Source organism: Selaginella moellendorffii, unplaced genomic scaffold, assembly GCF_000143415.4.
Source record: "Selaginella moellendorffii unplaced genomic scaffold, v1.0 SELMOscaffold_22, whole genome shotgun sequence".
NCBI lineage: Eukaryota > Viridiplantae > Streptophyta > Lycopodiopsida > Selaginellales > Selaginellaceae > Selaginella > Selaginella moellendorffii.
The window spans coordinates 1,003,707-1,026,532 of record NW_003314283.1 but is presented as its reverse complement, the minus strand read 5'-3'; the positions used below and the strand labels follow the sequence as shown (position 1 = coordinate 1,026,532).

Below are 22,826 nucleotides of genomic sequence, written 5' to 3'. Positions count from 1 at the left end.
TCATATGAAGGCAAATACATAAAAATCTCTTTCTCTTATTTTCTAGAGCTAGAAAATAAGAGAAAGAGATTTTTATGTATTTGCCTTTGTGTGATTCCCTTAGTTAATTAACAGAGTCAAATCTAAGACCTTTTTGATAAGAATATAAATTTTTAGAATTCCTTGCCATATTTTTGAGATATAAGAGAATTGCAAGACATGTGGTAGAATAAATTAGAATATACTAAAAAGTGTTTAGGAAAGTTTATAAATTATAAATACAAAATTAAGTTAAATGGTAGAGTATTTTAAAATATCCAATCATATTTTTTGTATAACCACTACCACCTAAACAAACTAATAATGAGACAAAATTTTAATACTTTTATATAAAATTTGTTAATGCTGGCTAAATAATTATTGGGATTAATTATTTACTACTGGAAGATGATAAAAAATAGTGAGTTTTACAAATACTATTTTTTATCACTATAAAACCTTCAACAAGTTAAAGTTTGATGTTTCTAGTAAATTGTGGCAATACTAATTTAAATAGAATGTTTAAAACATTTTTATACTAATCTCCATATTTTACATTGCTTATGGCATAATACATAAATGTATAAAACTTTAACATATAAAATTAATGTATAATTTATAATTTACTTTACTTAATAACTAAATAATTTGTTGCACATTGGATGCAACAACACTTGGTTTACTTAATAGTAGTGTCATTGAATAATTCAATTGATCAATAATTATAAATATGTTTAAAATTTATAAATCAAGATTAATCTTATTACATATTAACCATTAGATAGTAAAATAAAAAAGAATATACTAAAAAGTGTTTATTATAAATACAAGATTAATATGGTAGAATATCTTAAAATATCCAAACATATTCTAGGTATATCTATTACCATACAGGTTTGCTTAAGCAAACCAAAAATTAATAAACCTCCTGGGGGTTTGAATTTTCACTGAAGTTTTATTGCTTCACAATCCAACAAAGAACTTGAAGCATCCTATAGAAGCCTCTGTGCCTTCTTCTTCCATAGGAATTGCTTTTCCTCAGCTTTTTCCTTTGTTTTCCTTGGACAGACTTTGATTGAGTCCACCGGTGCTGCTGAGAGACCCAGTGAAAGGATTCGCTCATTAAAGCCCTAGCCTGGCAAAAATTCAAAGACACCAAACGAAACAAACCTACAGTCGCAGAAGTTGTTAAAGTTCCCCAAAATCAAGGTTCAGATCTTTGATGATTCTAGCTTTTTCTGTTTGGAGGGACCCCATGCTTTCGACTATTTTCTCTAGCTTATTCTGAAAGAACTGTTGGTGTCTTGCATCACAGATTTCATGTAGTACAACTTGGCTTAGACCTCCATCTCCTTGCGGTTGGTGGAACGAACGTCCACACTCACTAATACAATCTCTGCCGAAAAGCAACGTAGCTGTTCTCCCAGCAAAGTGGCCAGAATCATCGGTGGAAATTTCGCAAGAGTTTCCACACCGCTGCAAAGAATGCTCTGTGATGTCCTTTGTTGGAAGCAAAATGCCCAGAGTTATTTGTGGAAAAAACTCGGCCTCTTCTGTCTCCTCGCGCTCACCGCTATCCGCATAAACTTGTAAGCTTTCTCTTCTCTTGTTTGTTTTGGTTTTTGATGTTTATTTCCCTCGTCACCAAGTTTTTCTTGTTCTAGAGCTTGGATTGCACAATGCTTGTTTGTGTTTTATCTTTCGTAAGTTCTTGTCTTGTTTTGTCTGTGAAGCTTCCACTGTTTTCGACTGTTATCCTTTTCTGCCTCGATGCCAATAAGTGACTCCACATGCGTTTCTCTGTTTCTAGTGTCGAGCCGGCTTGGACGCTTATGTTCTGGAACTTGAAGCGTCAAAACTCTTTCAGTGACCAGTATGACAACGAGTTTGATCTTCTTATCCTTGCAGCCGAATGCTGCCTCGTGAAGAAAAAAGGGATCCCAGAATTCGCATAGTTTGCCTGGCCGTGATATCTTTATATCACAACATCTAGACAAGCTACGCCAGCAATTCGATCGAGACCGCTTGAGAAACAAAAAGAGAGGAGAAAACACTGTGTCTTGTAAGCATTCTTTGTACACATCTGGGGGAGAGACCAGGATCGTCCTACCGTCGGTAAGAAACATAAACAGCCCGTGAAGTTGAACTAATCCTCGAAAGTTTGTTTCCAGTTAAGCGTCTCCTCTGTTTTACGTGCGAATCAAGGCAAAGTTTGTGCCTGTTGCCTGTGCAATCGAATCGATCCCACACAGGCTAAAGCTGCCGTGAAAGCAGCTCAGTCTTGTCAAGCCCAGCACGACTTTAGGAAGAGTACGTTTGAGTGAATCATCCACACCAACAAAATCGGTACCATAGCTACAATGCTTTTTGCTTAATTTTCGCTTTTGCCTCTGGACAGACTCTGATCGATTCCACCAAACATTGAAGACTATGATGATCCATCTTTCTTTTCTGTGGTGCTGCGCTTGTGCCCGGTGAAAGAATTCGCTCGTCAAGGGGAAAAATTCCAAGAACACCAAACATATAAACGCGCAATAGATATAGAACAAGGGTAAAGGTTTCTAAATTTTCTTCCAAGCTTAGCTTGCGAAAGATTCCCTCCCCTTTGTTATCAATCATTTATTGGCCTGGCAGTGGATATTCCGGCAGCTTTCCAAAGGGCAAGAAAAAGCCCGCGAGTGCCAGGCTGGAACTCTGACCGCCACCTGGCAGTCGCGAGCCCGGAATTTGTGAGCTGCTAGACCGCGTACGGGCGATGGGCAGAGTTTGGGCCATGGACGAATCGGCCCATCCTTTCCGTACACCCCGCCGACACGCGTCACGGTTGTCCCCCACAACCGCAGCCGCGCATTTAGACAGCCGGCAGCCGTCATCACCGGTCTCCCGTTAAACACCATCCTGATTCACTCTCTCTCCGCTTACCTTGCGGTGACGTGGCATCAGGCCTTATTTTTGTTTTTTCTCCAGCGCACTCCTTCTCCCGTCCGTCGCCACTGTGCACTCCCACCGGCGGCTATCGCCCGCCCGTGGCTCCCGCCTGCCCGCTCGCCCTCGCGGCTCCCGCCCGCACTCCCACCTGCCCCCGCACGTCCGCCGCGCCCAGCGTGCGCCCTAATTACTTCCACGTGGCCACAGCCCCAACACTTCGCCAAATTTCAATCAGCCCACCCTGTTCCACCCATAATTGACTTAAAAACGTTTCCATTCACACTGGATAGTTGCTCCATAATTGACTTAAAAACGTTTCCATTCACACTGGATAGTTGCTCCATAATTGACTTAAAAACGTTTTTGTTTTTTTTATGATCAAGCATGGCGGCAGCACAGCAATTTCCAGAGGTAAGCAATCAAGTTAACTTCATATTGATTCAAGAAAATCATTCAAGATCCCCTATGGCCTGATGAGGTGTAAGAATTCTATGAAAAGGATTATTTTTGTGTAGATGATTTGGAATTTGTCTAAATCAAATGAAACTATACTTTCTATTGTGTATATATTACAGAAGGATGTGAATAAATTTTTAGATGGTGAGAGGAGAAAGGGTGATAGAATGAACTTTTGGCGATTTTCCACCAAAAATATTTGAAATGACCCAAAAACACAAGCTAATCAAGTATATTTTTTTAACAAAATATAATCACTAACTTCTTAACATAAGTATTGGTGTGAATATGGAAAACATGATGCTTGTGAAACATCTTCCATGGTTGCTAAATCTACACCAAAGTCAAAACCTGGAAATAGACTAAGTCGAAGTTCTAATAAGCAAGGTTGACTTTGCAATTTTTTGGTTAAACAATTTTACAAATGGCCTGATTACGTATAGATTATGTATTATCATAGAGAGCATTGTGATAAGAATGGGATTCCTTATCATGGTCAACTTGATATGACTAGAAGAAAGTTATTATTTCCTCAGAAGCTTTCAGCAGATATTTGACATTGGGTGATTCATATGGTTTAGCAGGATTTCACATCAAATCAGATTTATAATGAGCATATACAAATTGTGGGAAGGAATAAGTCAACAGGTGAACCTTTTCGTCGAAATGATTTTCTAACTATGTAGAATATCAATAATTTGCATAGGAAGTATTCACTTTCAACTTATCGATTACATAAAAATGACATATAGAGTGTATGCATTTAGAAGAACACAAATCCCAAGAAAGTATTTTTCTATCAAAAAGGTGATCGAGGTAAAGATTGTTTTACTATTGGGATTTAGACAACTTGGCAACTATAAAAGATGGTGGACTTTTCAAATAATAATTTATTGAGTCTTGATGCAACTTTTGGCACTAATTGCTACAAGGTAGAATTTTCATTCATTTTTAAGTGAATAATATTTAATAATTGATGGTTCCCATTATACACCATACTTGTTTTTTATTATCATGGAAATGGTATTCTAATTGCATGGGTTTTAACTTTTAGTGAAAAAGGAGAATATATGAAGAATTGGATGATAACTCTTAAAAAACAAGTTTTAAAACACATATTAAATTGGAAACCATATGCAATAATGATTGATGATGCTTAAGCAAAGATTAATACTATAAAGTAATTAATTTGATATGATATAATTTAATTGTTTTCTTTTATATAGAGCTATATTTGATTGTCAAATTCTATTATGTATTTGGCATGTAAGGAGGAATTAGCTCAAATATATTATTTATAAGGTAAAATCTTAGGATATTAGGATGGAAATATGGAAATATCTCAGAAATATTATGTATCATTTAATTCACACAGCTTTTCATGATGATAATATTATGCGAGCTGAGATTAAACAACTTATGGAACATTTTGAGGTGGATTTCAAAATGAAGTAGCCTTTATCAAGTATTTTCAAGATAAATGGAAGGACAAAGTTGGTAAGTGAATCAATATTTTAATTTTTATAATTTATTTTAATTTATATTTGATAGATATGTGGGTTGTTGCTGCTCGAAATTTTCCTTATGCTAACAAGGAGACAAATAGTTTGATTGAGGCATTCCATGCAAATATGAAAGCTATACTTTCATCCAAAAAAAGAAAAAATACTTGCAATTGAAGGATGGATTGGGCAATTCATTAACTTAGTACTAAGGTTCATATGAAGTACTGATTTACTAGTTATTGCAAAGATCATAGTTTTATTCGAAACCATGCATATGAAAAACTAATTGATGGTGTAATTGTTAAAGCAAGAAATATTAACAACTCTCAAGTAAAATTTGATAAAGATAATATTTATAAATTTTATGTACAATCCTTTTCAAATCCAGCTATATCATATTTTATTGTCGGAGGTGAAAGGACACAGTAATTGGGCTTTTTCAACTTGGTGTAATTGTCCATGGGTAACTAAAGGAAACTTTTGCAAGCATTAAATAAAAATTATTATGTTAAAACAAGGAAAGAAAATTGACTAGACTACAACTAGTTATGAGGTTCAACCATCACAATCGTATGCAATTTTAGAACTTAGGTCAGATGACTTATTTTATCATCATCAAGATTTTGAAGCACTTGACTTAGAAGCTATGACAAAGGTAATTCACTTATTAATTAAAATTTTGAAATACTTATAAAAATTTGAGCAGGAAAATATCCATCAAAATGTTTATCATGAGGCAAAAATTCAATTGGAGATTACATTAGAGGTAAACCAGCATATTTTATATATTAATATATATGAATATTGAGTAGGAAGATATCCATCAAAATATACAACATCAACAAGAAATTCAACTAAGGACTACTATAGAGGTAATTTACACTAAACAAATTTTAAATATTGATATGAATTTTGAGCAGGAAGATATCACTCCATCAAAAGTTACAAAAGCAACATTATAACAAAAAAGATGATAGATATATTACAAAAACTTTTTAATGAAGTTTTTTTATCTATGGTTGATAATGATTTAGAAATGATACAATAGAAGGTTGCAACCTTTAAAACTAGGCTAAACGATCTTATTCATTCTGCAGCAGAATTTCAATAACATATTAATAATTATAGTACATCCTTGAAGTGGGCAAAACCTTTAGTGGAAAGAATTACAGGTAAAAGAAAAGCTTCTAACAGTTTAAAAACAACTCCTTTTACTAGACAAGAAAGAAAAGCTCTTTAAATGAAAAACTCAATTTTAGCAAAGAATAAATAAAAAAACAAATTCTTTATATACTTACATTACATATATTTAAATTAATGAGAAGCTTTCATACTCCTAATGGTCATCCATGATAGCAGTAGAAAGGCGTCCACGCGCGCGGTGACTGAAATTTGGCTAAGTGTTGGGGCTGTAGCCACGTGGAAGTAATTAGGCACGCTGGGCGCGGGCGGACGTGCGAGTGCGGGCGGGAGCCGTGAGGGCGAGCGGGCGGGCGATAGCCGCGGGCGGGAGTGCGCAGCGGCGACGGACGGGAGAGGGAGTGCGCTGGAGAAAAAACAAACATAAGGCCTGATGCCACGTCACCGCCAGGTAAGCGGAGAGATAGTGGTTAACGGGAGGCGTCATCACCGCGGACCGACAGAATATCCCGCGCGATTAGATTTGCGCTTAAGTGGTGTTTAGTGAAAGAAGCGCGTGTTTGTCTGTGTAGTGTAGTGTAGGCTGTTTCGCAGTGGGGTCTCTTCTTTCTTTCTTCCATCGCTCTCCTTGAGAAACCCCCAAATCTTTGGGATCTCTTGGGTTCTTTCTCTCTTCCACAGAGATTTGTTCGTGGGCCTCGGAATTAAATTCTAGGAGCTCACTGGATGCGTGAAAAAACGAGGATGTGTTCTCCTTCCTCCCTCCTGGTGTTAGAGAAGCAATGCTATGGCCGGGAATGGCAGCAGCTCAGGCAGAAGTAGTCTCGCTCTGGAGGAGTTCATGAATAGCAATGCGCCGGGAAATCCAATGCTGATAAAAAGCAAATGCTGCTGCAGGGAACCGGCAGATGGATTCGTCCCGGCTATGGTTGTGGCGACACGATCGATCGGTGGCTAAGCTCGTAAGAGGTTTCTAGTGCCGGGCTGGATCGATCAATCACAAGGACCGCAACACGATGAGCATGGATTCTTACAAGAAGCAGCAGCAGATGAAGAGCTTGACGAGGCAGCTGTCGGAACACTCTGCTCTTGGCCTGGGAATGAGCAAGCTCGCGCTGGTTGTGTGCGCCGCTTGCGCTTGCAGCTTCTTCTACGTCGCCCTCCTCCTCCTCAGCAGCGCAAGCATGATGGCCTCGTGCATCCCGTCGTCCTCGCACGGATCCACCACATCCTCCAGAATCATGCCATACAACTTCGCGCTCCTGGGCAGCAGCAATGCCACCACCGCCGCATCCTCGCGATTCACTCTCAATCTGGATCAGGAAAAGCAGCGCTACAGCTCCACCTCTCCTCGCAAGTCCCTGCAGCAAGCTTCCGGCTCTAGAACTTCCGCCAGTCAAGCGAGTGGTAGTACTAGTAGCAGTACCAGTGCAGCTGATTCCGCGTTGGTTTCTTCGATTCCGGCCAAGGTGGTCCCCAAGATCGGCCCTCACGATGCTGCCCAAGTCGAGATTCCATCGACCACCATCGCCAAAACAGAGATCCACACCACCACCACCGCCACCACCCTTTACAACATCGTGTTTGGCATCGCTGCATCGTCTCGCCTCTGGGACCGGCGCCGCGAGTACGTCAAGCTATGGTGGAAGTCCTCGCAGATGCGAGGATTCGTGTGGCTGGACAAGAAGGTGAGGCGGAAGTGGTCCAAGACGGACTATCCCCCCTTTCGGATCTCCTCCTCCACCGCGGCATTCAACTACACCAACAAGATGGGCGCTCGGGCCGCCATTCGAATCTCGCGCATCGTCTCCGAGACCTTCCGGATTGGCCTCCCGGACGTGCATTGGTTCGTCATGGGCGACGATGACACCATCTTCATCCCGGAGAACCTCGTCAAGCTCCTCTCCAAGTATGATCACACCAAGTACTACTACATTGGATCCAGCTCCGAGAGCCACACCCAGAACCTCCATTTCTCCTACAACATGGCCTACGGTGGTGGCGGATTCGCGATCAGCTATCCGCTGGCCAGAGCTCTGGAGCGAATGCAGGACGGATGCTTGCACAGGTATCCATATCTCTTCGGGAGCGACGATCGGATACAAGCGTGTATGGCTGAATTGGGGGTTCCTCTCGTCAAAGAGCCCGGTTTTCATCAGGTAAGTACCGTGTTCTTGGCTTGGGTGTGTTTTCCTCGCATGTCTTTTCTTCCTGGCATGGCTGAGTGCGTTTCTTGCGTGTGTCATGACGATGGGTTGCTGTCAGAATTTTGCACTGGGGCTGTTTTGAGGGTGATTTGCTGGAGGACTTCTTTCTTGCAGCAAATGCCGACGTGCGGCATTTTGGTCGGGTCGGTTTGGATTCGCAATTCACGTCTTTTGGACGCGCATCTCTTTCTCCCTGGTGGTTGAGCGGCATGACGTGATGAATCCTCACACGTCTCGGCTGTTTCAAGAAAAAACTGCGTGTTTGGTTTGTCCTGATCATGCCTGATGCTTGCCTTCAACTTCCAAGCATAGAATTTCTCTCACTCGATCTTTCGAACTTTCAATCTTTCGTCTTCCAGTTTGACATCTATGGCGACGCCTCCGGACTGCTCTCGGCACACCCAGTGAGCCCACTCATCTCGATCCATCACTTGGACGTGATCCACCCCATCTTTCCAAACATGACGCAAGTCCAGGCGCTCAAGCACCTCTCGCGATCCATCAAAGTCGACGCGCCGGGGATCCTCCAGCAGTCGATCTGCTACGACAAGTGGAGGAAATGGTCCTTCTCGGTTTCGTGGGGCTACGCGGTCCAAGTCTATCGCGGGATCCTGCCACCCCGGGAGCTGGAACTCCCGGCTCGGACGTTCATAAGTTGGTATCGCAGGACCGAGGACAGTGGCTTCCCTTTTAGCACGCGGGAGATCTCCCGGAACCCGTGCGAGCCGCCCACCATCTTTTACATGGACAACGTAGGACACAAGAACTCGAGCAGGAGTTACAGCACGTACGCGCGGGAAACCAAGAGGAGGGGTGATTGCCGCTGGAAGATGGCGTCTCCTGGAGGGATCGATTCGATCATGGTCTACAGGGACCGCACGGAAGGGAACTGGCACACGGTAAGAACTCTTGACGATCACCAAGTTCTTACAAGCTCTCAACTCGACTCTCTTGTTATGTTCCAGGCCCCTAGAAGGCATTGCTGTAGAGTCATAAACTCCGACAAGAGGAACGTGGAGATTGAAGTCGGGCAGTGTAGGACCGGAGAATTCATCGCGTGATTGATGACGACGAGTAAGATCACAGCTTTCGATTGGAGCTTGGTATATATGAGAGAGAGAAAGATACCGATTTCCGTATGTTTTTCTTAGTATGATTCTTTTTCTTCTCTTCTTCTTTTTGGGTATACAGTACCATCATTTTTTGAGTGATGAGCTAAGCAGCAGAAGGAAAACAAAAAACAAATCATGTATATTGTTTAGCTTTTCTATGGCGAGGTAATCTCTGTATGGAGTACTTCGCGTTATGAATGTGAATGTCAGGCGACCATCCATCGCAATTGTGTTGTGCTCTCAAAAAAAAAAAAAAAAAAAAGGGGGAAAACTGGCAGTGGCAGATCTTCCTGGGTGCTCTCTTTAAAAGCCTGGTGTTTGTGGACAGCTATTATTGTGGAGATGGTACATCCATTTGAGTTTTCTAAAGCTCATTGGCTATGGCCAAGGAGATTCAGACAAGCAAAGGTCAGATAGATTAGAGCCATGGAGCTCAAGAAAGCTAAACACCCATGAAAATGAATGTTGGATTGTTCTCCACTCCAAACAAGAACAGAGCAGGCAAGAGGACAAACCAGTCCAAATGGCTAAGAATCCAAAGAGCCACCATTTGCGTGTGATAGAATTCGCGACCTTTCCCCCAATCAATCCACCATCTGTGCTTTGCTTGATTCGCAAACCTCCTCCATGGGAGCAAGGCTGAGCAGATTGGAACAGCCCATGGAGTTTGATCCAAAGGGAATTGAGCTCATCACAGGCTGCTTCCACAAGGTGGTCACCAGGATGAGAGTTCCAAGCTCCAGCGATGGATCAAATGATCTTATAGAGCTTGTGGTGTACAAGGGTGTTCTTGGGAGGAGCGAGGTTCTTGTGGAGTGTGGCAAGGGGGATTTCAAGGATAGGATGACAGCACTGTGGTCTCCACACCCAAACATTGTGAGGCTTCTGGGATTTTGCACAAGCCCATTCTTGCATGCTCTTGTCATGCCACTGGAGAAGAGAGGCTGCCTCAAAGGCATGGTTTTGGATGGGAGTCTGGGATGGAAGCAAAGAGTGAAGATCATCAAGGGCCTGGCACTGGCACTAGATCATCTCCATGATGCCAGGAATGTCCTGGGATTCCAGGTCTTGCATCTGGGTGTGAGGCTGGAGAATGTGTGGGTGGCAGAGGATTACACCCCAAAGCTGGCTGGATTCTACTCTTGCAAGATCAGGAGGAGCAGGAAATCTATCTCTGGAACTGGATCGCAGGAGGATTTGGAGATTATATCCAAACAGGATTGTGAGGGTGTCACTGACAAGATGGATGTTCTGGGTTTTGGGTTTCTTGTGCTGGAGATCACATCTGGGAGGGAGCTCCAAAGCAATCCAGAGGAGATGATCCAGCTCGCTGAACAGAAATTGGCGATCGAGAGATGGATCGATCCGCGAATTCGAGGCGTCCCGGAGATGGAAGCGAGGAGGATGATCCAGATGTCAATGCTGTGCCTCCAGAGCAACCCAGAGGCGAGGCCAAGCATGGGAAAACTGGTCAGCCTTTTAGGGCTCTAGCCTCTGTTTTCACGGCTACATGGCAGATCCCAGCCGTTCAAATGAACGGGTCAGTTTAAACCCACATTATATTCCTTACGAATATCCGTTTTTTCTATTTAGCTTTACCTTTTTTACAAGCCAAAGAAAAACTGGAACTGGAAGAACAAAAAAAAAAATCCGGCGGAGCTCACGCACGAACTCGCTGCTCCCATGGATGCAAATTGAGATCCCAGAAGGGCCTACTGTTCCATTTGGGGCAGGAAGAGATTTGATCGTCCTCCTCGGTCGATTCCGTGCCCGAGCTCGACGATCCGGAGCTGGAGGAAGAGGAGTCGCCGACACTGCTGTGACCACCTCGATTGTCCTGGGCGGCGGCTAGCAAGTAGTGCTTGAGAGACGTGACGATCGTCTTGGACGCCACCGCCGCCGCCGCCGCCACGGCGGCGCGGGATCTAGAATCGTCCACGACCGACACTGGGGACGGCGGCGATGGCGGCGATTTCGCACCGGCGATCTGCCGCCGCTTGTGTCGGTGCCGCTGATGCTCCTCGTCCGCCGCCTCCTCCTCCTGGCGGCGATCCTGGCGGCGATCCTGGCGCTCCTCTTGTGGATCGCCGCTGCCGACGAACGGGAAATTCGTCTTGGCCTTGACGCCGCGCAGCGAGAATGCGGCCTTGTCGTAGGCCCTGGCGGCTTGCTCCGCGGTGTCGAACGTCCCCAGCCACACCCGCGTCTTCTTCCATGGATCCCTAATCTCCGCCGCGTAGCGCCCCCACGGCCGCTTCCGCACGCCCCGAAAGTGCTGCTCGGCGCCGCCGCCGCCGCCGCCGCCCGGCGACGATGATCGATCGTTGCTGCCGGCACGAGGAGGTGCCATTGTCGATCGGCCGATGGAGATTTTCCGCCCCGAAATATTCACAAGAACGCGAACAGATCGATCAATCGACTCGAAATTTCGCCGGGAAACAAAGAAAGATCGCGAGAGGGTGGAGGAGGAGGAGCCAAGAGATCGATCGATCGGCTGGAAATTTCGCCGGGAAACAAAGAAAGATCGCGAGAGAGTGGAAGAGGAGGGAGGATTTCCTAGACTATATATCGGGAGACAGATCCCTCGCCACCTAGCCGCCGCCGCCTAGAACAAGAGGAAGATAGGCGCTCGTTCTATCCAATCTACCCCAGCCGCCATACACATTTAAACGATCTCTCGGAGCTCTAGAGTCGGCTATACGAGAGAGAAAGCCCTAAGAAGTATCACCAGGATTGATAGAGCGGGATATTCGCTGGGTACACGAGGCCGGCCGCCGCCTTGGCCGCCGTCTGGTGACTGGTGAAAATGACACGTGGATCCCACACCTTTTGCGGCTCGCCGCCGCCGTCAGGCACGGGGATATTCCATCCAACGGCGCTCGCGGGTTCGCGGATTTGGCCAACGCGGGAGGAATCTATCCCGTGAAGCTTTGCCTCCATGCACGGGATTGCAAATTGGGCGACTGAGATTGCGCCGCGTGGCCCACATGACTTGCGAGTGGTATTCCGCCACGTGTATCCGGGTTTGTTGCTGCGAACGGGATGGTGACGCGTGTGCCCTAGATGTGCGGATACAAATGCGTGGATAGTATTTTGCCCTCTTTGCTCGAGCTATGGCGTCGGCGCTTCAAGGAATTCTCGGCACGCCATCGACGCGGCGGGTCTGCGAGCAATCGCTCGAGCAGGGCGCGGGCAATGCAGGTAATCGGCTGCAGTCTTGCCAGATTTCCGTGAGATCGTCGCATCTCTCGGCGGCATGCCTCTCCGGCAGATCGAAGCTCTTCCTGGCGGCGTCGACGCCATCGCTGACGCGAAATTCCCGTCCGGGGCTCCGGATCTTGGCGGCGGCAGGGAGCAAGAAGCTAGGGAATCGCAAGCTCCGCGTAGCCGTGATTGGTGGCGGGCCGGCCGGGGGATGCGCCGCCGAGACCCTGGCCAAGAACGGGATCGAGACCTTCCTCATCGAGCGCAAGATGGACAATGCCAAGCCGTGTGGAGGGGCGATTCCACTGTGCATGGTGGGGGAATTCGATCTTCCACTCGACATCATCGACAGGAAAGTGACCAAGATGAAGATGATCTCGCCCTCCAATGTGGCAGTGGACGTGGGGAAGACCCTCAACGAGAACGAATACATTGGGATGGTGAGAAGGGAGGTGCTGGATTCTTATCTCCGCGAGAGAGCCGCCTCTTTCGGGGCCAATCTCGTCAATGGCCTGTTCCTCCGGATGGAAATGCCCAGCGACGCCAACGCTCCCTACGTTCTCCACTACAATCTCTACAAGCCGGGAAGCTCTGTGGGAGTTCCCGCAACCATGGAAGTGGACGCGGTGATTGGAGCCGACGGTGCGAACAGCCGAGTCGCCAAGGACATAGACGCTGGCGACTACGACTACGCCATCGCCTTCCAGGAGAGGATCAAGATCCCCGACGACAAGATGGTGTACTACGAGAACTTGGCCGAGATGTACGTGGGCGACGACGTTTCTCCGGATTTCTACGGCTGGGTCTTTCCAAAATGCGATCACGTCGCTGTGGGAACCGGGACCGTGATCAACAAGCCAGCCATCAAGAAGTATCAGGTTGCGACCAGGCACAGAGCTAGAGATAAGATTGCCGGGGGGAAGATCATCCGGGTGGAAGCTCACCCGATACCCGAGCACCCGAGGCCGAGGAGAGTCCGAGACCGAGTAGCGCTGGTGGGAGACGCGGCTGGCTACGTGACCAAGTGCTCGGGCGAGGGGATTTACTTCGCGGCAAAGTCTGGGAGGATGTGCGCCGAGGCCATCGTGGAGGGATCCGAGAAGGGTGTCCGGATGATCAACGAGGCCGATCTGAGGAGCTACCTCAAGAAGTGGGACACCAAGTACTGGCCGACTTACAAGGTCCTCGACATCCTCCAGAAGGTTTTCTATCGATCCAATCCCGCGCGCGAGGCGTTTGTAGAGCTCTGTGCCGACGAGTACGTCCAGAAGATGACCTTCGACAGCTATCTCTACAAGACGGTGGTGCCCGGCAACCCACTGGATGATATCAAGCTTGCGGTGAACACGATCGGGAGCTTGATCCGGGCGAATGCGCTGCGAAAAGAAGCCCGGAAGGCGGTGCTTACATAGAACCAAAGAGCTGTATATGATATAATGAGAACTTTTTCTCGAGTACATGTGTTTTTTATATTATCATTAGCCAATTAAGCCTTCTCTCTAAAGGTGGTAGGGTGTAAAGGTGCTAAAGGTGTAAAGGGTGGGTGGTAAAGGTGGTAAGGATTTTGATTGGAAAGTGAATCAGATGTTTGAAATTGCAGAATTCCTCTTCAAAGTTGCAAAATCATTTTATCATCCTTTGCCTTACAACTTAGGCTCTTGTAACAATTTGCAACGCTACCCTCTACAGCAAACCGTGTTTTTTGGCCAGCTTTTGAATGGAGTTCCAGGCCGCAGGGGTCACCACAATAGGGAAGCAGCGGCGGTAGAGGCCGGTGATGTGCTCAGGGAGAGGCTCAATACGGGTGCAGCACTCGGCCTCGAGACGCTCCCGCCATGAGTCTTGGAAATCTCGAACAAACGTGATCACCAAAGCCTGTTCCCAAGAACCACTTGGAAGCCGATTGGAAGAGAATTCGGAAAGAGAGTACCTCTCGGACGCCAGGTTTGTCGCACTCCCCAATCTGCTTCACGTAGGAGTCGCTGCTCTCAGGAAAGTCGTACATGTAGACCACTTCCGCCTGGTGGGAAGCCATGTAAGAAGAGAAGAAAGGGAAAGGAAAAGGAAAAGGAAGGAGCTTACACTTTCCACGGGTAAATCCTGTGGCCAAGCACCCGTTGTGACCAAAATATTGACGTCGTAGCTCACAAATTGGTCAATAGCGTCTGCTCGCTCGTCGGGAGGCATGCCAGGGAGAACGAGAGCGCTCAAGTTCTCTCGGCGCAATCGTGTGGCCAGAAATTTGCACTGGTGGAGAATCAGCTCCCATTTCAAATGACAGAACAAAGAACCCAAAGACTTACCGCTGATTCAGTGTTGCAGAAGACCACGGCGTGCGGGATCCGAAGACCGAGGCAGATGGCTCCCAGCAACTCCGGCTTTGTAGCCTCGCCAAAGGCGCTCACGCCAAACTGCTTGATGCCCTCTTCCGCTAGTCGGCCCATCTCACTCCCTCCTCCAAAACAACCCTAAAAGAGTGTATATAGATAGAAATTAGGGCACACGTGGCAACATGATGGATTTAGGGCATACGTGGCAGAAGATGTTATTTTAGGGTACACGTGGCAACAAGTGAAAACTATGCTCATTTAAAACATTAAAAAAGGTATGGAAGCTAATAGAACAACGGAATATTATTTTTGAAACGCTAACGGAATGTTCCATGGTGCATTCTAGGGCGGCGGCAAAGCAGCGTTGGATGAGAGCCGAGTCTCGGAGCCCGCCCTCTTCCTCCTCCTCTCCACTGCCGCCGCCGCCACGATCGCCGCCAAGCGTTTGATTGATGAGGAGCCATGGGGGAGCCACAGCAGGGGCGCTAGCATCGCGTGTGATCGGTAGTGGTAGCAGCTAGTCATGGATCATGGCGAGAGCAAGAAGAGCAAGGGGGGCGCTGGCGGTGGCGGAGTTGGAGGTGGCAGCAGCAGCCATAGCAGCAAGAACGAATCCTCGTCGTGCCACTTCCGGGGCGTTCGCAAGCGGCCATGGGGTAAGTTCGCGGCGGAGATTAGGGATCCATGGAAGAAGCGCCGGATCTGGCTGGGCACCTTCGACACCGCCGAGGAGGCCGCCGAGGCCTACGACAACGCCAACCGATCCATGAGGGGCGCCAATGCCGTCACCAATTTCGCCACTCCCGCCACCGCCAGCGACGACGATTCCAAGCCGCCCAAGGCCAAGTCCTCCAAATCGTCCGCCAGTGGCGGCGGCGGGGGTGGCGGCGGCGGGGGAGGTAATGGTGGTGGCGGCGGTTCTTCGAAGAAAAGCAAGAGGACTGCCGCGGCGGCGGCGGCGGCGGCGGCGGAGGCCACGACCAAGCAGTGAGATCTCTCGGATAATTTTTTTCTTTGTTTCCTACTTCTTGGATCGAGCGATGGGAGGATTTGACACACAGTTTCTGGGGATCGCGTGGTTTTTAGCGGAGTGAAGTGTGTGTCCGAGGTGGTGCTCTCCGGTCTAACGCCACTGCCGTGCAAATCTGTCCAGAGAGATGAGATGACGAACTTACCTCTTGTTTTATTGTTGTCAAATTATATATACACTATTCTCAAATTCTTTGATAGAACACCGATGTTTGAGATGTCTGGAAAAAAGATTTAGAACTTTAGAACATCATCTTACACTAGAAATTGCCCAGCAAATGCTAGGCTGTTGACAAAGTCTGAGGTTTAACACTTCTCTTCCAGATTTCCTCTCTTGGCAACTAAATTCCAAAACTTGCCACCCCTTTTGAGTTTGCCTCACTCCATGTAGTTGACTAGTGCTTTCTCAAAATTTCAAAGCATAAGTTGTGTTCTTGGATGTGTCAAGTTGGAAAGCTGATAGCTCATAACATCTCTTTGGTTAGGGAATGCCAGGAAATGGTTAGAAGTTCCTGGATGGTTTTGTAAATAATAATTATCCATTAGTAATATACCTTTGAGGTGTAACTCCTTTGATCCATTAGGCCTTAGTAGAGAGAGTGAAACATAACACTTAGAAAGTTACTGTTCATTGTTCAAACAGTATACAAAGTTTGTGGTAAAACTTATTTGCAAGCATAAACAGTTTTAGATGTTGCTGCTAGAGAGCTGCTGGAGGTTGGGCTCTTTTTGGTTTGCTTAAGCAAACCTATAAAAGGACTGCAATGGTAATGGATATACCTAGAATATGCTTGAATATTCTAGGATATTCTACCATCTAACGGTTGTTATTTATTTAGATTAATCTTGTATTTATAATTTATAAACATGTTTATAATTTATAAACTTTCTTAAACCCTTTCTAGTATATTCTTTTTTATTCTTTCATCTAGAAATAAGATTAATCTTGTGTTTATAAATTACAAACATACTTATAATTATAAAGTTTATTTGATCAATTGGATTAATAAATAATAATAAAACTACTATTAAGCAAACCAAGCGTTGCTACATGCAAGGCATAGCAATTTTTTATATATAGTCTGCTCTTAATCTTTTATATTATAAAATTCAGAGGATATGCTGAATCCATTTCTTGGAATATTCTAGAAGTCTTGAGAAGAAAGGAAAGGTCTCTCTGATAATTTTTTTTCTTTTTGTTTTCTACTTGTTGGATCGAGTGATTGGGAAGGATTTGACACAGTTTCTCGGGATTGCATGGTTTTTAGCGGGTGATTGGTCTGGTCTATCGCCACTGCCGTACAAATCTGTCCAGATAGATGGAGAAAAAAAAGGAGATGAGATGACGAACTTAACCTCTTGTTGTCAAATTATATATGTACCCTATTCTCAAATTCTTTGATGGAGCTCTGTCTGATGTTTGAGATGCCTGATTATATTTTGAAAGAAATTATTGTATTCATCAGGTAAAGGTAGAAATAACAAAAAAGAAAACATTGTCCACCATGATTATTAAAGGGACCAAATGAGTGCACTTAACAGTAAAAGTAAGGGTCTAAGGATATGCTGAATCTGTTCGTGGAATATCCTAGAAGTCCATTTCCTAGAGATCACTTGACTCTACGCTGCTGCCTCAGTATCGTCCTTCTGTACGGTATCAGAAACCGCTCCAGTCCTGATTTCCAAAACAAAGATTCATAGTTTTTTTGGTTCTATCTTCAGGAAAAAAAAAAAAAATCATTCTTACCCAGAGTGCACACGCTTCGATAGAACTCCCGCACAAATCCACTCGGATTGTGTGGCCCTAGCCTCTCTCGTGGCATCCTTCGCAAACACTCCAAAAGCTCCAAGTCGGCCTTGTAGAGATCTTCCTGGCTATGGCTGTCGTAGCCAACGTCGTGCTTGAAGCAGCAGTAATCCAGCCAGTCCACCGGAGGTACGTCCCAAACCAGTGATCCTTTTTGTCGACCGCTCGACCAGTTTGGTCCGCAGTAGTTCCCATACTTTGGAAAGATCTGCGAAAGAATAGCTCGGGTTCCAGTGTGCCATGGAACTGTGGCCGAGTAAGGGGAGAATGGCGGCATCACGAGGCAGCCACTGTCCGGGATTTCCTGGCCTGAGGAGCTCGCTGCTAGAGAACTTATGCTCGAGTTTTCACTGTCAGAGATTCCTAGAGAGTTTTCAGATGGAGCTTGCCTGACTTTGGAGGTGCTGTTCTTGCCTAGCTGCTGGAGATAACTTATGCTCGAGTTTTCACTGTCAGCGATTCCTAGAGAGTTTTCACATGAAGCTTGCCTGACTTTGGAGGTGTTGTTCTTGCCTAGCTGCTGGAGCTGCTGGAGAGTGTTTTGGATCGAGTCCTTCCATATCCATAGCCGAAATCCTGCCGTGGCCGAGAGCATGTGGAGGCTGTCGAACTTTGAAGCGAGAATTTGGAGAGTTTCGCTGGGAGACTTGACAATGGAGCTGCCGTGATTTCGATCTTCGTCCCCGGCCATTTGCCTCTTCCCTGACTGAGCTCACTCATGAGTCTAGAATTCTCGAGCACCAGTGCCGTGCTTTTGGATGAGACAGTGAAAGGACGAAACGTAGCCAGGTGGAGATCATCGCTCTTAAGCTTAAGAAATAAATCCTTAAGCTTCAAAGATCGAAATCACGGCGCCACCACAGTCATGACGAAACTCTGCCAAAAAAACAAAGCACAAACAGTTACACGAAAGCATGAAAAATATAAAACAAAATAACGCGTTGAAAAACAAAAGCCGAGTACCTGACATACAAACTTTCTTGACTATTCACATACCTCCCCAAGTAGATGGACTACTGATCCGTCAAACAAACCGCTATGAAGATCCGGTCAGTAGCTTGCAGCTTCGTCCTTGTTTGTCACAACGATCTTTCCAGTGGCATGGCTTTCGATGCTCTTCGCCCAAGCATCCTCGGCCTTGTCCAGCGGGAACTCCGAGTCGATCAACGACTTCACCTTCTTCTCGTTCACGAGCTCGGCCAGCTCTCCCAGATCTTTCGCGTTTGCTGACATCACGAAGATGGCCATCTTTTGCTTGGACATTGTCAGGAACTTGAAGGCGCTGGTGAGCATCACTCCGAAGGTTGGGGTTAGATCGATGACTTTGCCTTTGGAAGAAAGCACGGGCTGGAAAGTGGACCATGGCATTGTAGTTGCGCACTGAAGAACAACGTCGTATTTCTTCCCCGATGGACTCTTCAACGCAGCACCCTCCGGTGTCTTGTAATCCAAAACTTCGTCCGCTCCCAAGCTCCTGACGAGATCGATGTTTCGAGTACCGCAGGTTGCAGTGACGTGAGCGCCGGCAAGCTTCGCTAGCTGATAAGAAGAAACCATTAGTAAAAAATCAAAGAAAGAAAAAGAAAAACTCACTTGAACAGCGTAAGTACCCACACCACCAGAGGCAGCAGTGATGAGAACGTTTCCTTTGTAAGATCCATCATACTTCAATCCACCGGAGTCTCGAAGGCTTTGATACGCAGTGAGTCCAGCCACTGGCAAACCCGCAGCCTCAACAGCCGAAACTCCTGATGGCCTCTTGGCCGTGTATTTTATTCCAGCTACAGCATACTGTGCAAATCCTCCACCGCGCTATGAAAACCACCAAAGTTTTAAGTGTCACAAACCTCTCAAGCGAGAGAGAAAAAAAAAAAAAGTGAAAATCACCTTAAGATCAAGCCAAGAGATAACTTTGTCTCCCTGTGAGAATCCAGTGACGCCGGGACCAACGCTCACAACTTCTCCACTCACATCAGTGCCTGCAGAGATCAAGAAGACAAAAAAGAAAAAAAAAAGCCAAGAACCTCAATTCCAGCTCCAGAGAAAAAAAGCCTGCTTACAAGGTATGTATGGAAATTTGATAGAATAGATGACCTTGAGCATTCCCTTCTGGAGCTTCCAATCCACGGGATTAATCGCTGCAGCTTCGATCTTGACCAGAATTTCGTCCTTCTTGGGCGTCGGGACTGGGATCTCCACATGCTGCAACATTTCCAGGGCTCGATCATCCAAGAATTTTGGGGCATTTAGCTCGATCATACCTTGAGACCAGCGGCGCCTTCGCCGTACTTGGAGTACTGCAAGGCCGCCATCATCTTCTTGCTCGCTCCCTCTGCCATCGCCACAAAATCCCTCTCTTCAGTGACACTCCTGTTTAAAACCTACAATACAATAGCTTTTATAATGACACGTGTCGGCAAATCGGTTGTATCGTGGAAACGAGCTATAGAGACTTCTTAGCGTATAAACTTGACTCAGTCTTATATCAATTATAGTAATATTACAAATTTTATATTTCAACATATTAACTTACAATAAACTTATAATATTGTGATTTAAATTCATTTCCTTTTTGGAAATCTGGATGTTTTATAGCCTATTGTTTCTAAGTCCTTTTAGAGAAAGTCACCAAATGCCAGCTTTCAGGAGGCTCTTTCTCACAGGGACACCGATGCTCCCTTACTATTAACATTGGTGAGTATTTGTGTAATTATGTAATTTGTAAATCAAGCTCTATGATCACATTTTTGTCACCACGGAACATTTGAATCGGTCGGTCTTCATGTTTTTTGGGGGGCACTGTGAGAGACCTTGTGAATAGTATATAAATGAATGAATGAATTTTCCATTCCACAAGCGATCTTATGACTGGGCGCCAAAAGACCAAAAGAAAAGTGAAAAGCTCAAAACCTAAACCCTAACCCCTAAACGCCAGATTCTTTGAATAAGACGAGATATGGTGTATATTCTGCCACGTGGCTTACCAAGTGTTAATGTGAGGCTGTGTGAGTAGCTGCTTTATATCCGCCGGGCCCCAGAGCCCTAATTTCATGGCGCTGGGGCGATGCTTTCGTGGTGCTCGAGTGCTCGGCTCCAATCTCTCATCCGGTTAGTTCTTCTTCTTCTTCCATCGCATTCGCGGCGGCGATGATCTGGACGAACAGCGGAGAAAAGAATGCGTCTACAGTCCGGGCAGGGTTTCTAGTCCAGATTAGTAGCGGGATTTCGTTGACTCTTAGGTGAGGAGGGGGGACGATTGATCGATTGAGCGATTAGCAGCGATAGAAATGTCGAGGGGATTGCTCAAGGCACAATCCATCGATGCGATGCAGGTAGCGGTGAAGAAGGCGTCCCAGAGCCTGGCCGATTGCTCCTCGATCGCGGCGCTGCCGGCGCTGATCTGCTCGGAGCAGCACAAGCTCATAGAGGCGACGTGGCCGAAGAGTCGGGCCTCGAGCCTCCAGCAAGCGCTGTGGCCGCCGATCGAGGATTTGAAGGAGGAATTGATGATCGGAGAGGAGAGTGAGAAGGTAGCAGGGAAAAGGAGGGAGGAAGAGGGGGGGAAGATTTTTTTTCTTTGGTGGCAGGAGCTCTTTAGACTCAAGAAGGTGAAGGTTAAGAATCCATCTTTGAGACGGTTGCTCAGTGGTGCGTTTGCAGGAGCAGTGTCTCGAACTGCTGTGGCACCACTTGAGACGATCCGGACGCATTTGATGGTTGGAAATGCTGGGAACTCCGTCGGTGCTGTGTTCGTCCATATCATGCAGCACGAAGGCTGGCAAGGATTGTTTCGAGGCAACGGGATCAATGTCATCCGCGTCACTCCTAGCAAAGCTATCGAGGTAGGCTTCTTCTCTTCAGTTTTTCCTTCGAGTCCTTGTGTAGAGTTAGATGGAGAGTTCTTGAGAGATCATTGTTTGATTGAGCTAGATGGATAGTCTGATTGTGAGTGAGTGAACTTTAGCTTCGGTGTAGAGTTGGGACTGAGATAAACTAGAAAAGCTATCGAGGTTCAGTTTTTTCTTTGAGTCCTTCTCATGAAGCGCTAGATGGAGAGTGTTTCTATTGTTTTCCGATCGAGCTAGATGGATAGTTTGACTGTGAGTGAACTTTAGCTCGTTGGTTTGCTTTAGAGTTGAAACTGAGATAAGGTATAGTTCGAGGATTGTGACTGAAACTTAGATAACATTTTCTTGCGACTTTGAAGGCTCACTGGTTTGGTTTTCCTTCGCAGTTGTTTGCTTACGACACTGTGAAGAAGGTCTTGCAACCGAAAGAAGGAGAAGCCCCGAGGATCTCCTTTCCACTTCCAGTTCCCACAATCGCTGGTGCTGCCGCTGGAGTGTGCTCCACAGTCCTAACTTACCCCCTGGAGCTCTTGAAAACGCGACTCACAGTCCAGGTACCAGCACAGTTCTCTTCTCATCTTGCCGATGGAATGGATTAAAAGAGCTCGCCAATCCTTCGCAGAGGGGCGTCTACGACAATCTCTTGCACGCCTTCCTGAAGATCGTCCAGGACGAAGGGCCCCTGGAGCTCTACCGCGGCCTGGTTCCCAGCGTCATCGGCATCATCCCTTACTGCGGGATAAACTACCTGGCCTACGAATCTCTCAAGAAAGGCTACCGGAGGTTGGCAAAGGAGGATCGAGTGGGGCATCTGGCAACGCTCTTGATCGGTTCCGCCGCTGGAGTGATCTCGAGCAGCGCTACGTATCCCCTGGAGGTGGCGAGGAAGCAAATGCAAGTGGGAGCTCTAAATGGGCGACAGGTCTATCGCCATCTCTTCCATGCCTTGAGCGGGATCGTGGAGAAGCAAGGCGTCGCCGGACTCTACCGTGGAATCGGTGCAAGCTGCATCAAGCTCGTCCCCGCCGCCGGGATTTCTTTCATGTGCTACGAGGCGTGTAAGCAGATCCTACTGGACGAGGAAGAAGCTACTAGCAAAAATGGCTAAGAAAACTTTGCGAAAGAATAACATCAACTTTTGGAAGTTAATAAGATTTTAGGGCTCTTCATTTTTAACCGGTTTTAGGGTTCTTATGTTAAAGGTAACCTGTTTTAGGGTTCTTGAGTTTCAATTAACCAAGA

At 46.3% G+C, this 22,826-nt stretch overlaps 9 protein-coding genes across 9 annotated transcripts; 5 read left to right on the top strand and 4 right to left on the bottom strand.

Moving 5' to 3' along the window:
* The first annotated feature begins 6,614 nt into the window (after positions 1-6,614).
* LOC9642624 lies at positions 6,615-9,499 on the top strand. The gene is made up of 3 exons (XM_002973667.2): positions 6,615-8,206; positions 8,614-9,153; positions 9,220-9,499. The coding sequence occupies exons 1-3, from the start codon at positions 7,064-7,066 to the stop codon at positions 9,313-9,315; spliced, it is 1,779 nt and encodes a 592-aa protein (XP_002973713.1). The 5' UTR covers positions 6,615-7,063; the 3' UTR covers positions 9,316-9,499.
* Positions 9,500-9,993: 494 nt separating this feature from the next.
* On the top strand, positions 9,994-10,857 carry LOC9642186 (putative receptor-like protein kinase At4g00960). The gene has a single exon (XM_024678441.1). The coding sequence runs from the start codon at positions 9,994-9,996 to the stop codon at positions 10,855-10,857; it is 864 nt and encodes a 287-aa protein (XP_024534209.1).
* Positions 10,858-10,928: 71 nt separating this feature from the next.
* Positions 10,929-12,079, bottom strand: LOC112347521 (ethylene-responsive transcription factor 9-like). Its single transcript, XM_024678543.1, has one exon. It carries the CDS (start codon positions 11,714-11,716, stop codon positions 11,027-11,029), a length of 690 nt encoding a protein of 229 aa, XP_024534311.1. The 5' UTR covers positions 11,717-12,079; the 3' UTR covers positions 10,929-11,026.
* Positions 12,080-12,439: 360 nt separating this feature from the next.
* Positions 12,440-14,064, top strand: LOC9642185 (geranylgeranyl diphosphate reductase, chloroplastic). The gene has a single exon (XM_002973665.2). The coding sequence runs from the start codon at positions 12,480-12,482 to the stop codon at positions 13,980-13,982; it is 1,503 nt and encodes a 500-aa protein (XP_002973711.1). The 5' UTR covers positions 12,440-12,479; the 3' UTR covers positions 13,983-14,064.
* A 93-nt stretch (positions 14,065-14,157) lies between these two features.
* On the bottom strand, positions 14,158-15,014 carry LOC9642622 (eukaryotic initiation factor 4A-III homolog). The gene is made up of 4 exons (XM_002973510.2): positions 14,874-15,014; positions 14,653-14,817; positions 14,501-14,590; positions 14,158-14,445 (listed from the first exon to the last, which is right to left on the bottom strand). Exons 1-4 carry the CDS (start codon positions 15,012-15,014, stop codon positions 14,254-14,256), a joined length of 588 nt encoding a protein of 195 aa, XP_002973556.1. The 3' UTR covers positions 14,158-14,253.
* A 170-nt stretch (positions 15,015-15,184) lies between these two features.
* On the top strand, positions 15,185-16,132 carry LOC9642184 (ethylene-responsive transcription factor ERF098). The gene has a single exon (XM_024678651.1). The coding sequence runs from the start codon at positions 15,424-15,426 to the stop codon at positions 15,889-15,891; it is 468 nt and encodes a 155-aa protein (XP_024534419.1). The 5' UTR covers positions 15,185-15,423; the 3' UTR covers positions 15,892-16,132.
* Positions 16,133-17,408: 1,276 nt separating this feature from the next.
* On the bottom strand, positions 17,409-18,566 carry LOC112347536. Its single transcript, XM_024678578.1, has 2 exons — positions 17,677-18,566; positions 17,409-17,604 (listed from the first exon to the last, which is right to left on the bottom strand). Exons 1-2 carry the CDS (start codon positions 18,425-18,427, stop codon positions 17,540-17,542), a joined length of 816 nt encoding a protein of 271 aa, XP_024534346.1. The 5' UTR covers positions 18,428-18,566; the 3' UTR covers positions 17,409-17,539.
* Positions 18,567-18,658: 92 nt separating this feature from the next.
* Positions 18,659-20,131, bottom strand: LOC9642621 (chloroplast envelope quinone oxidoreductase homolog). Its single transcript, XM_002973508.2, has 5 exons — positions 19,998-20,131; positions 19,797-19,938; positions 19,624-19,715; positions 19,330-19,548; positions 18,659-19,275 (listed from the first exon to the last, which is right to left on the bottom strand). Exons 1-5 carry the CDS (start codon positions 20,073-20,075, stop codon positions 18,787-18,789), a joined length of 1,020 nt encoding a protein of 339 aa, XP_002973554.2. The 5' UTR covers positions 20,076-20,131; the 3' UTR covers positions 18,659-18,786.
* Positions 20,132-20,772: 641 nt separating this feature from the next.
* Positions 20,773-22,760, top strand: LOC9642620 (adenine nucleotide transporter BT1, chloroplastic/mitochondrial). Its single transcript, XM_002973663.2, has 3 exons — positions 20,773-21,578; positions 21,971-22,138; positions 22,207-22,760. Exons 1-3 carry the CDS (start codon positions 21,024-21,026, stop codon positions 22,690-22,692), a joined length of 1,209 nt encoding a protein of 402 aa, XP_002973709.2. The 5' UTR covers positions 20,773-21,023; the 3' UTR covers positions 22,693-22,760.
* Positions 22,761-22,826: the final 66 nt, after the last annotated feature.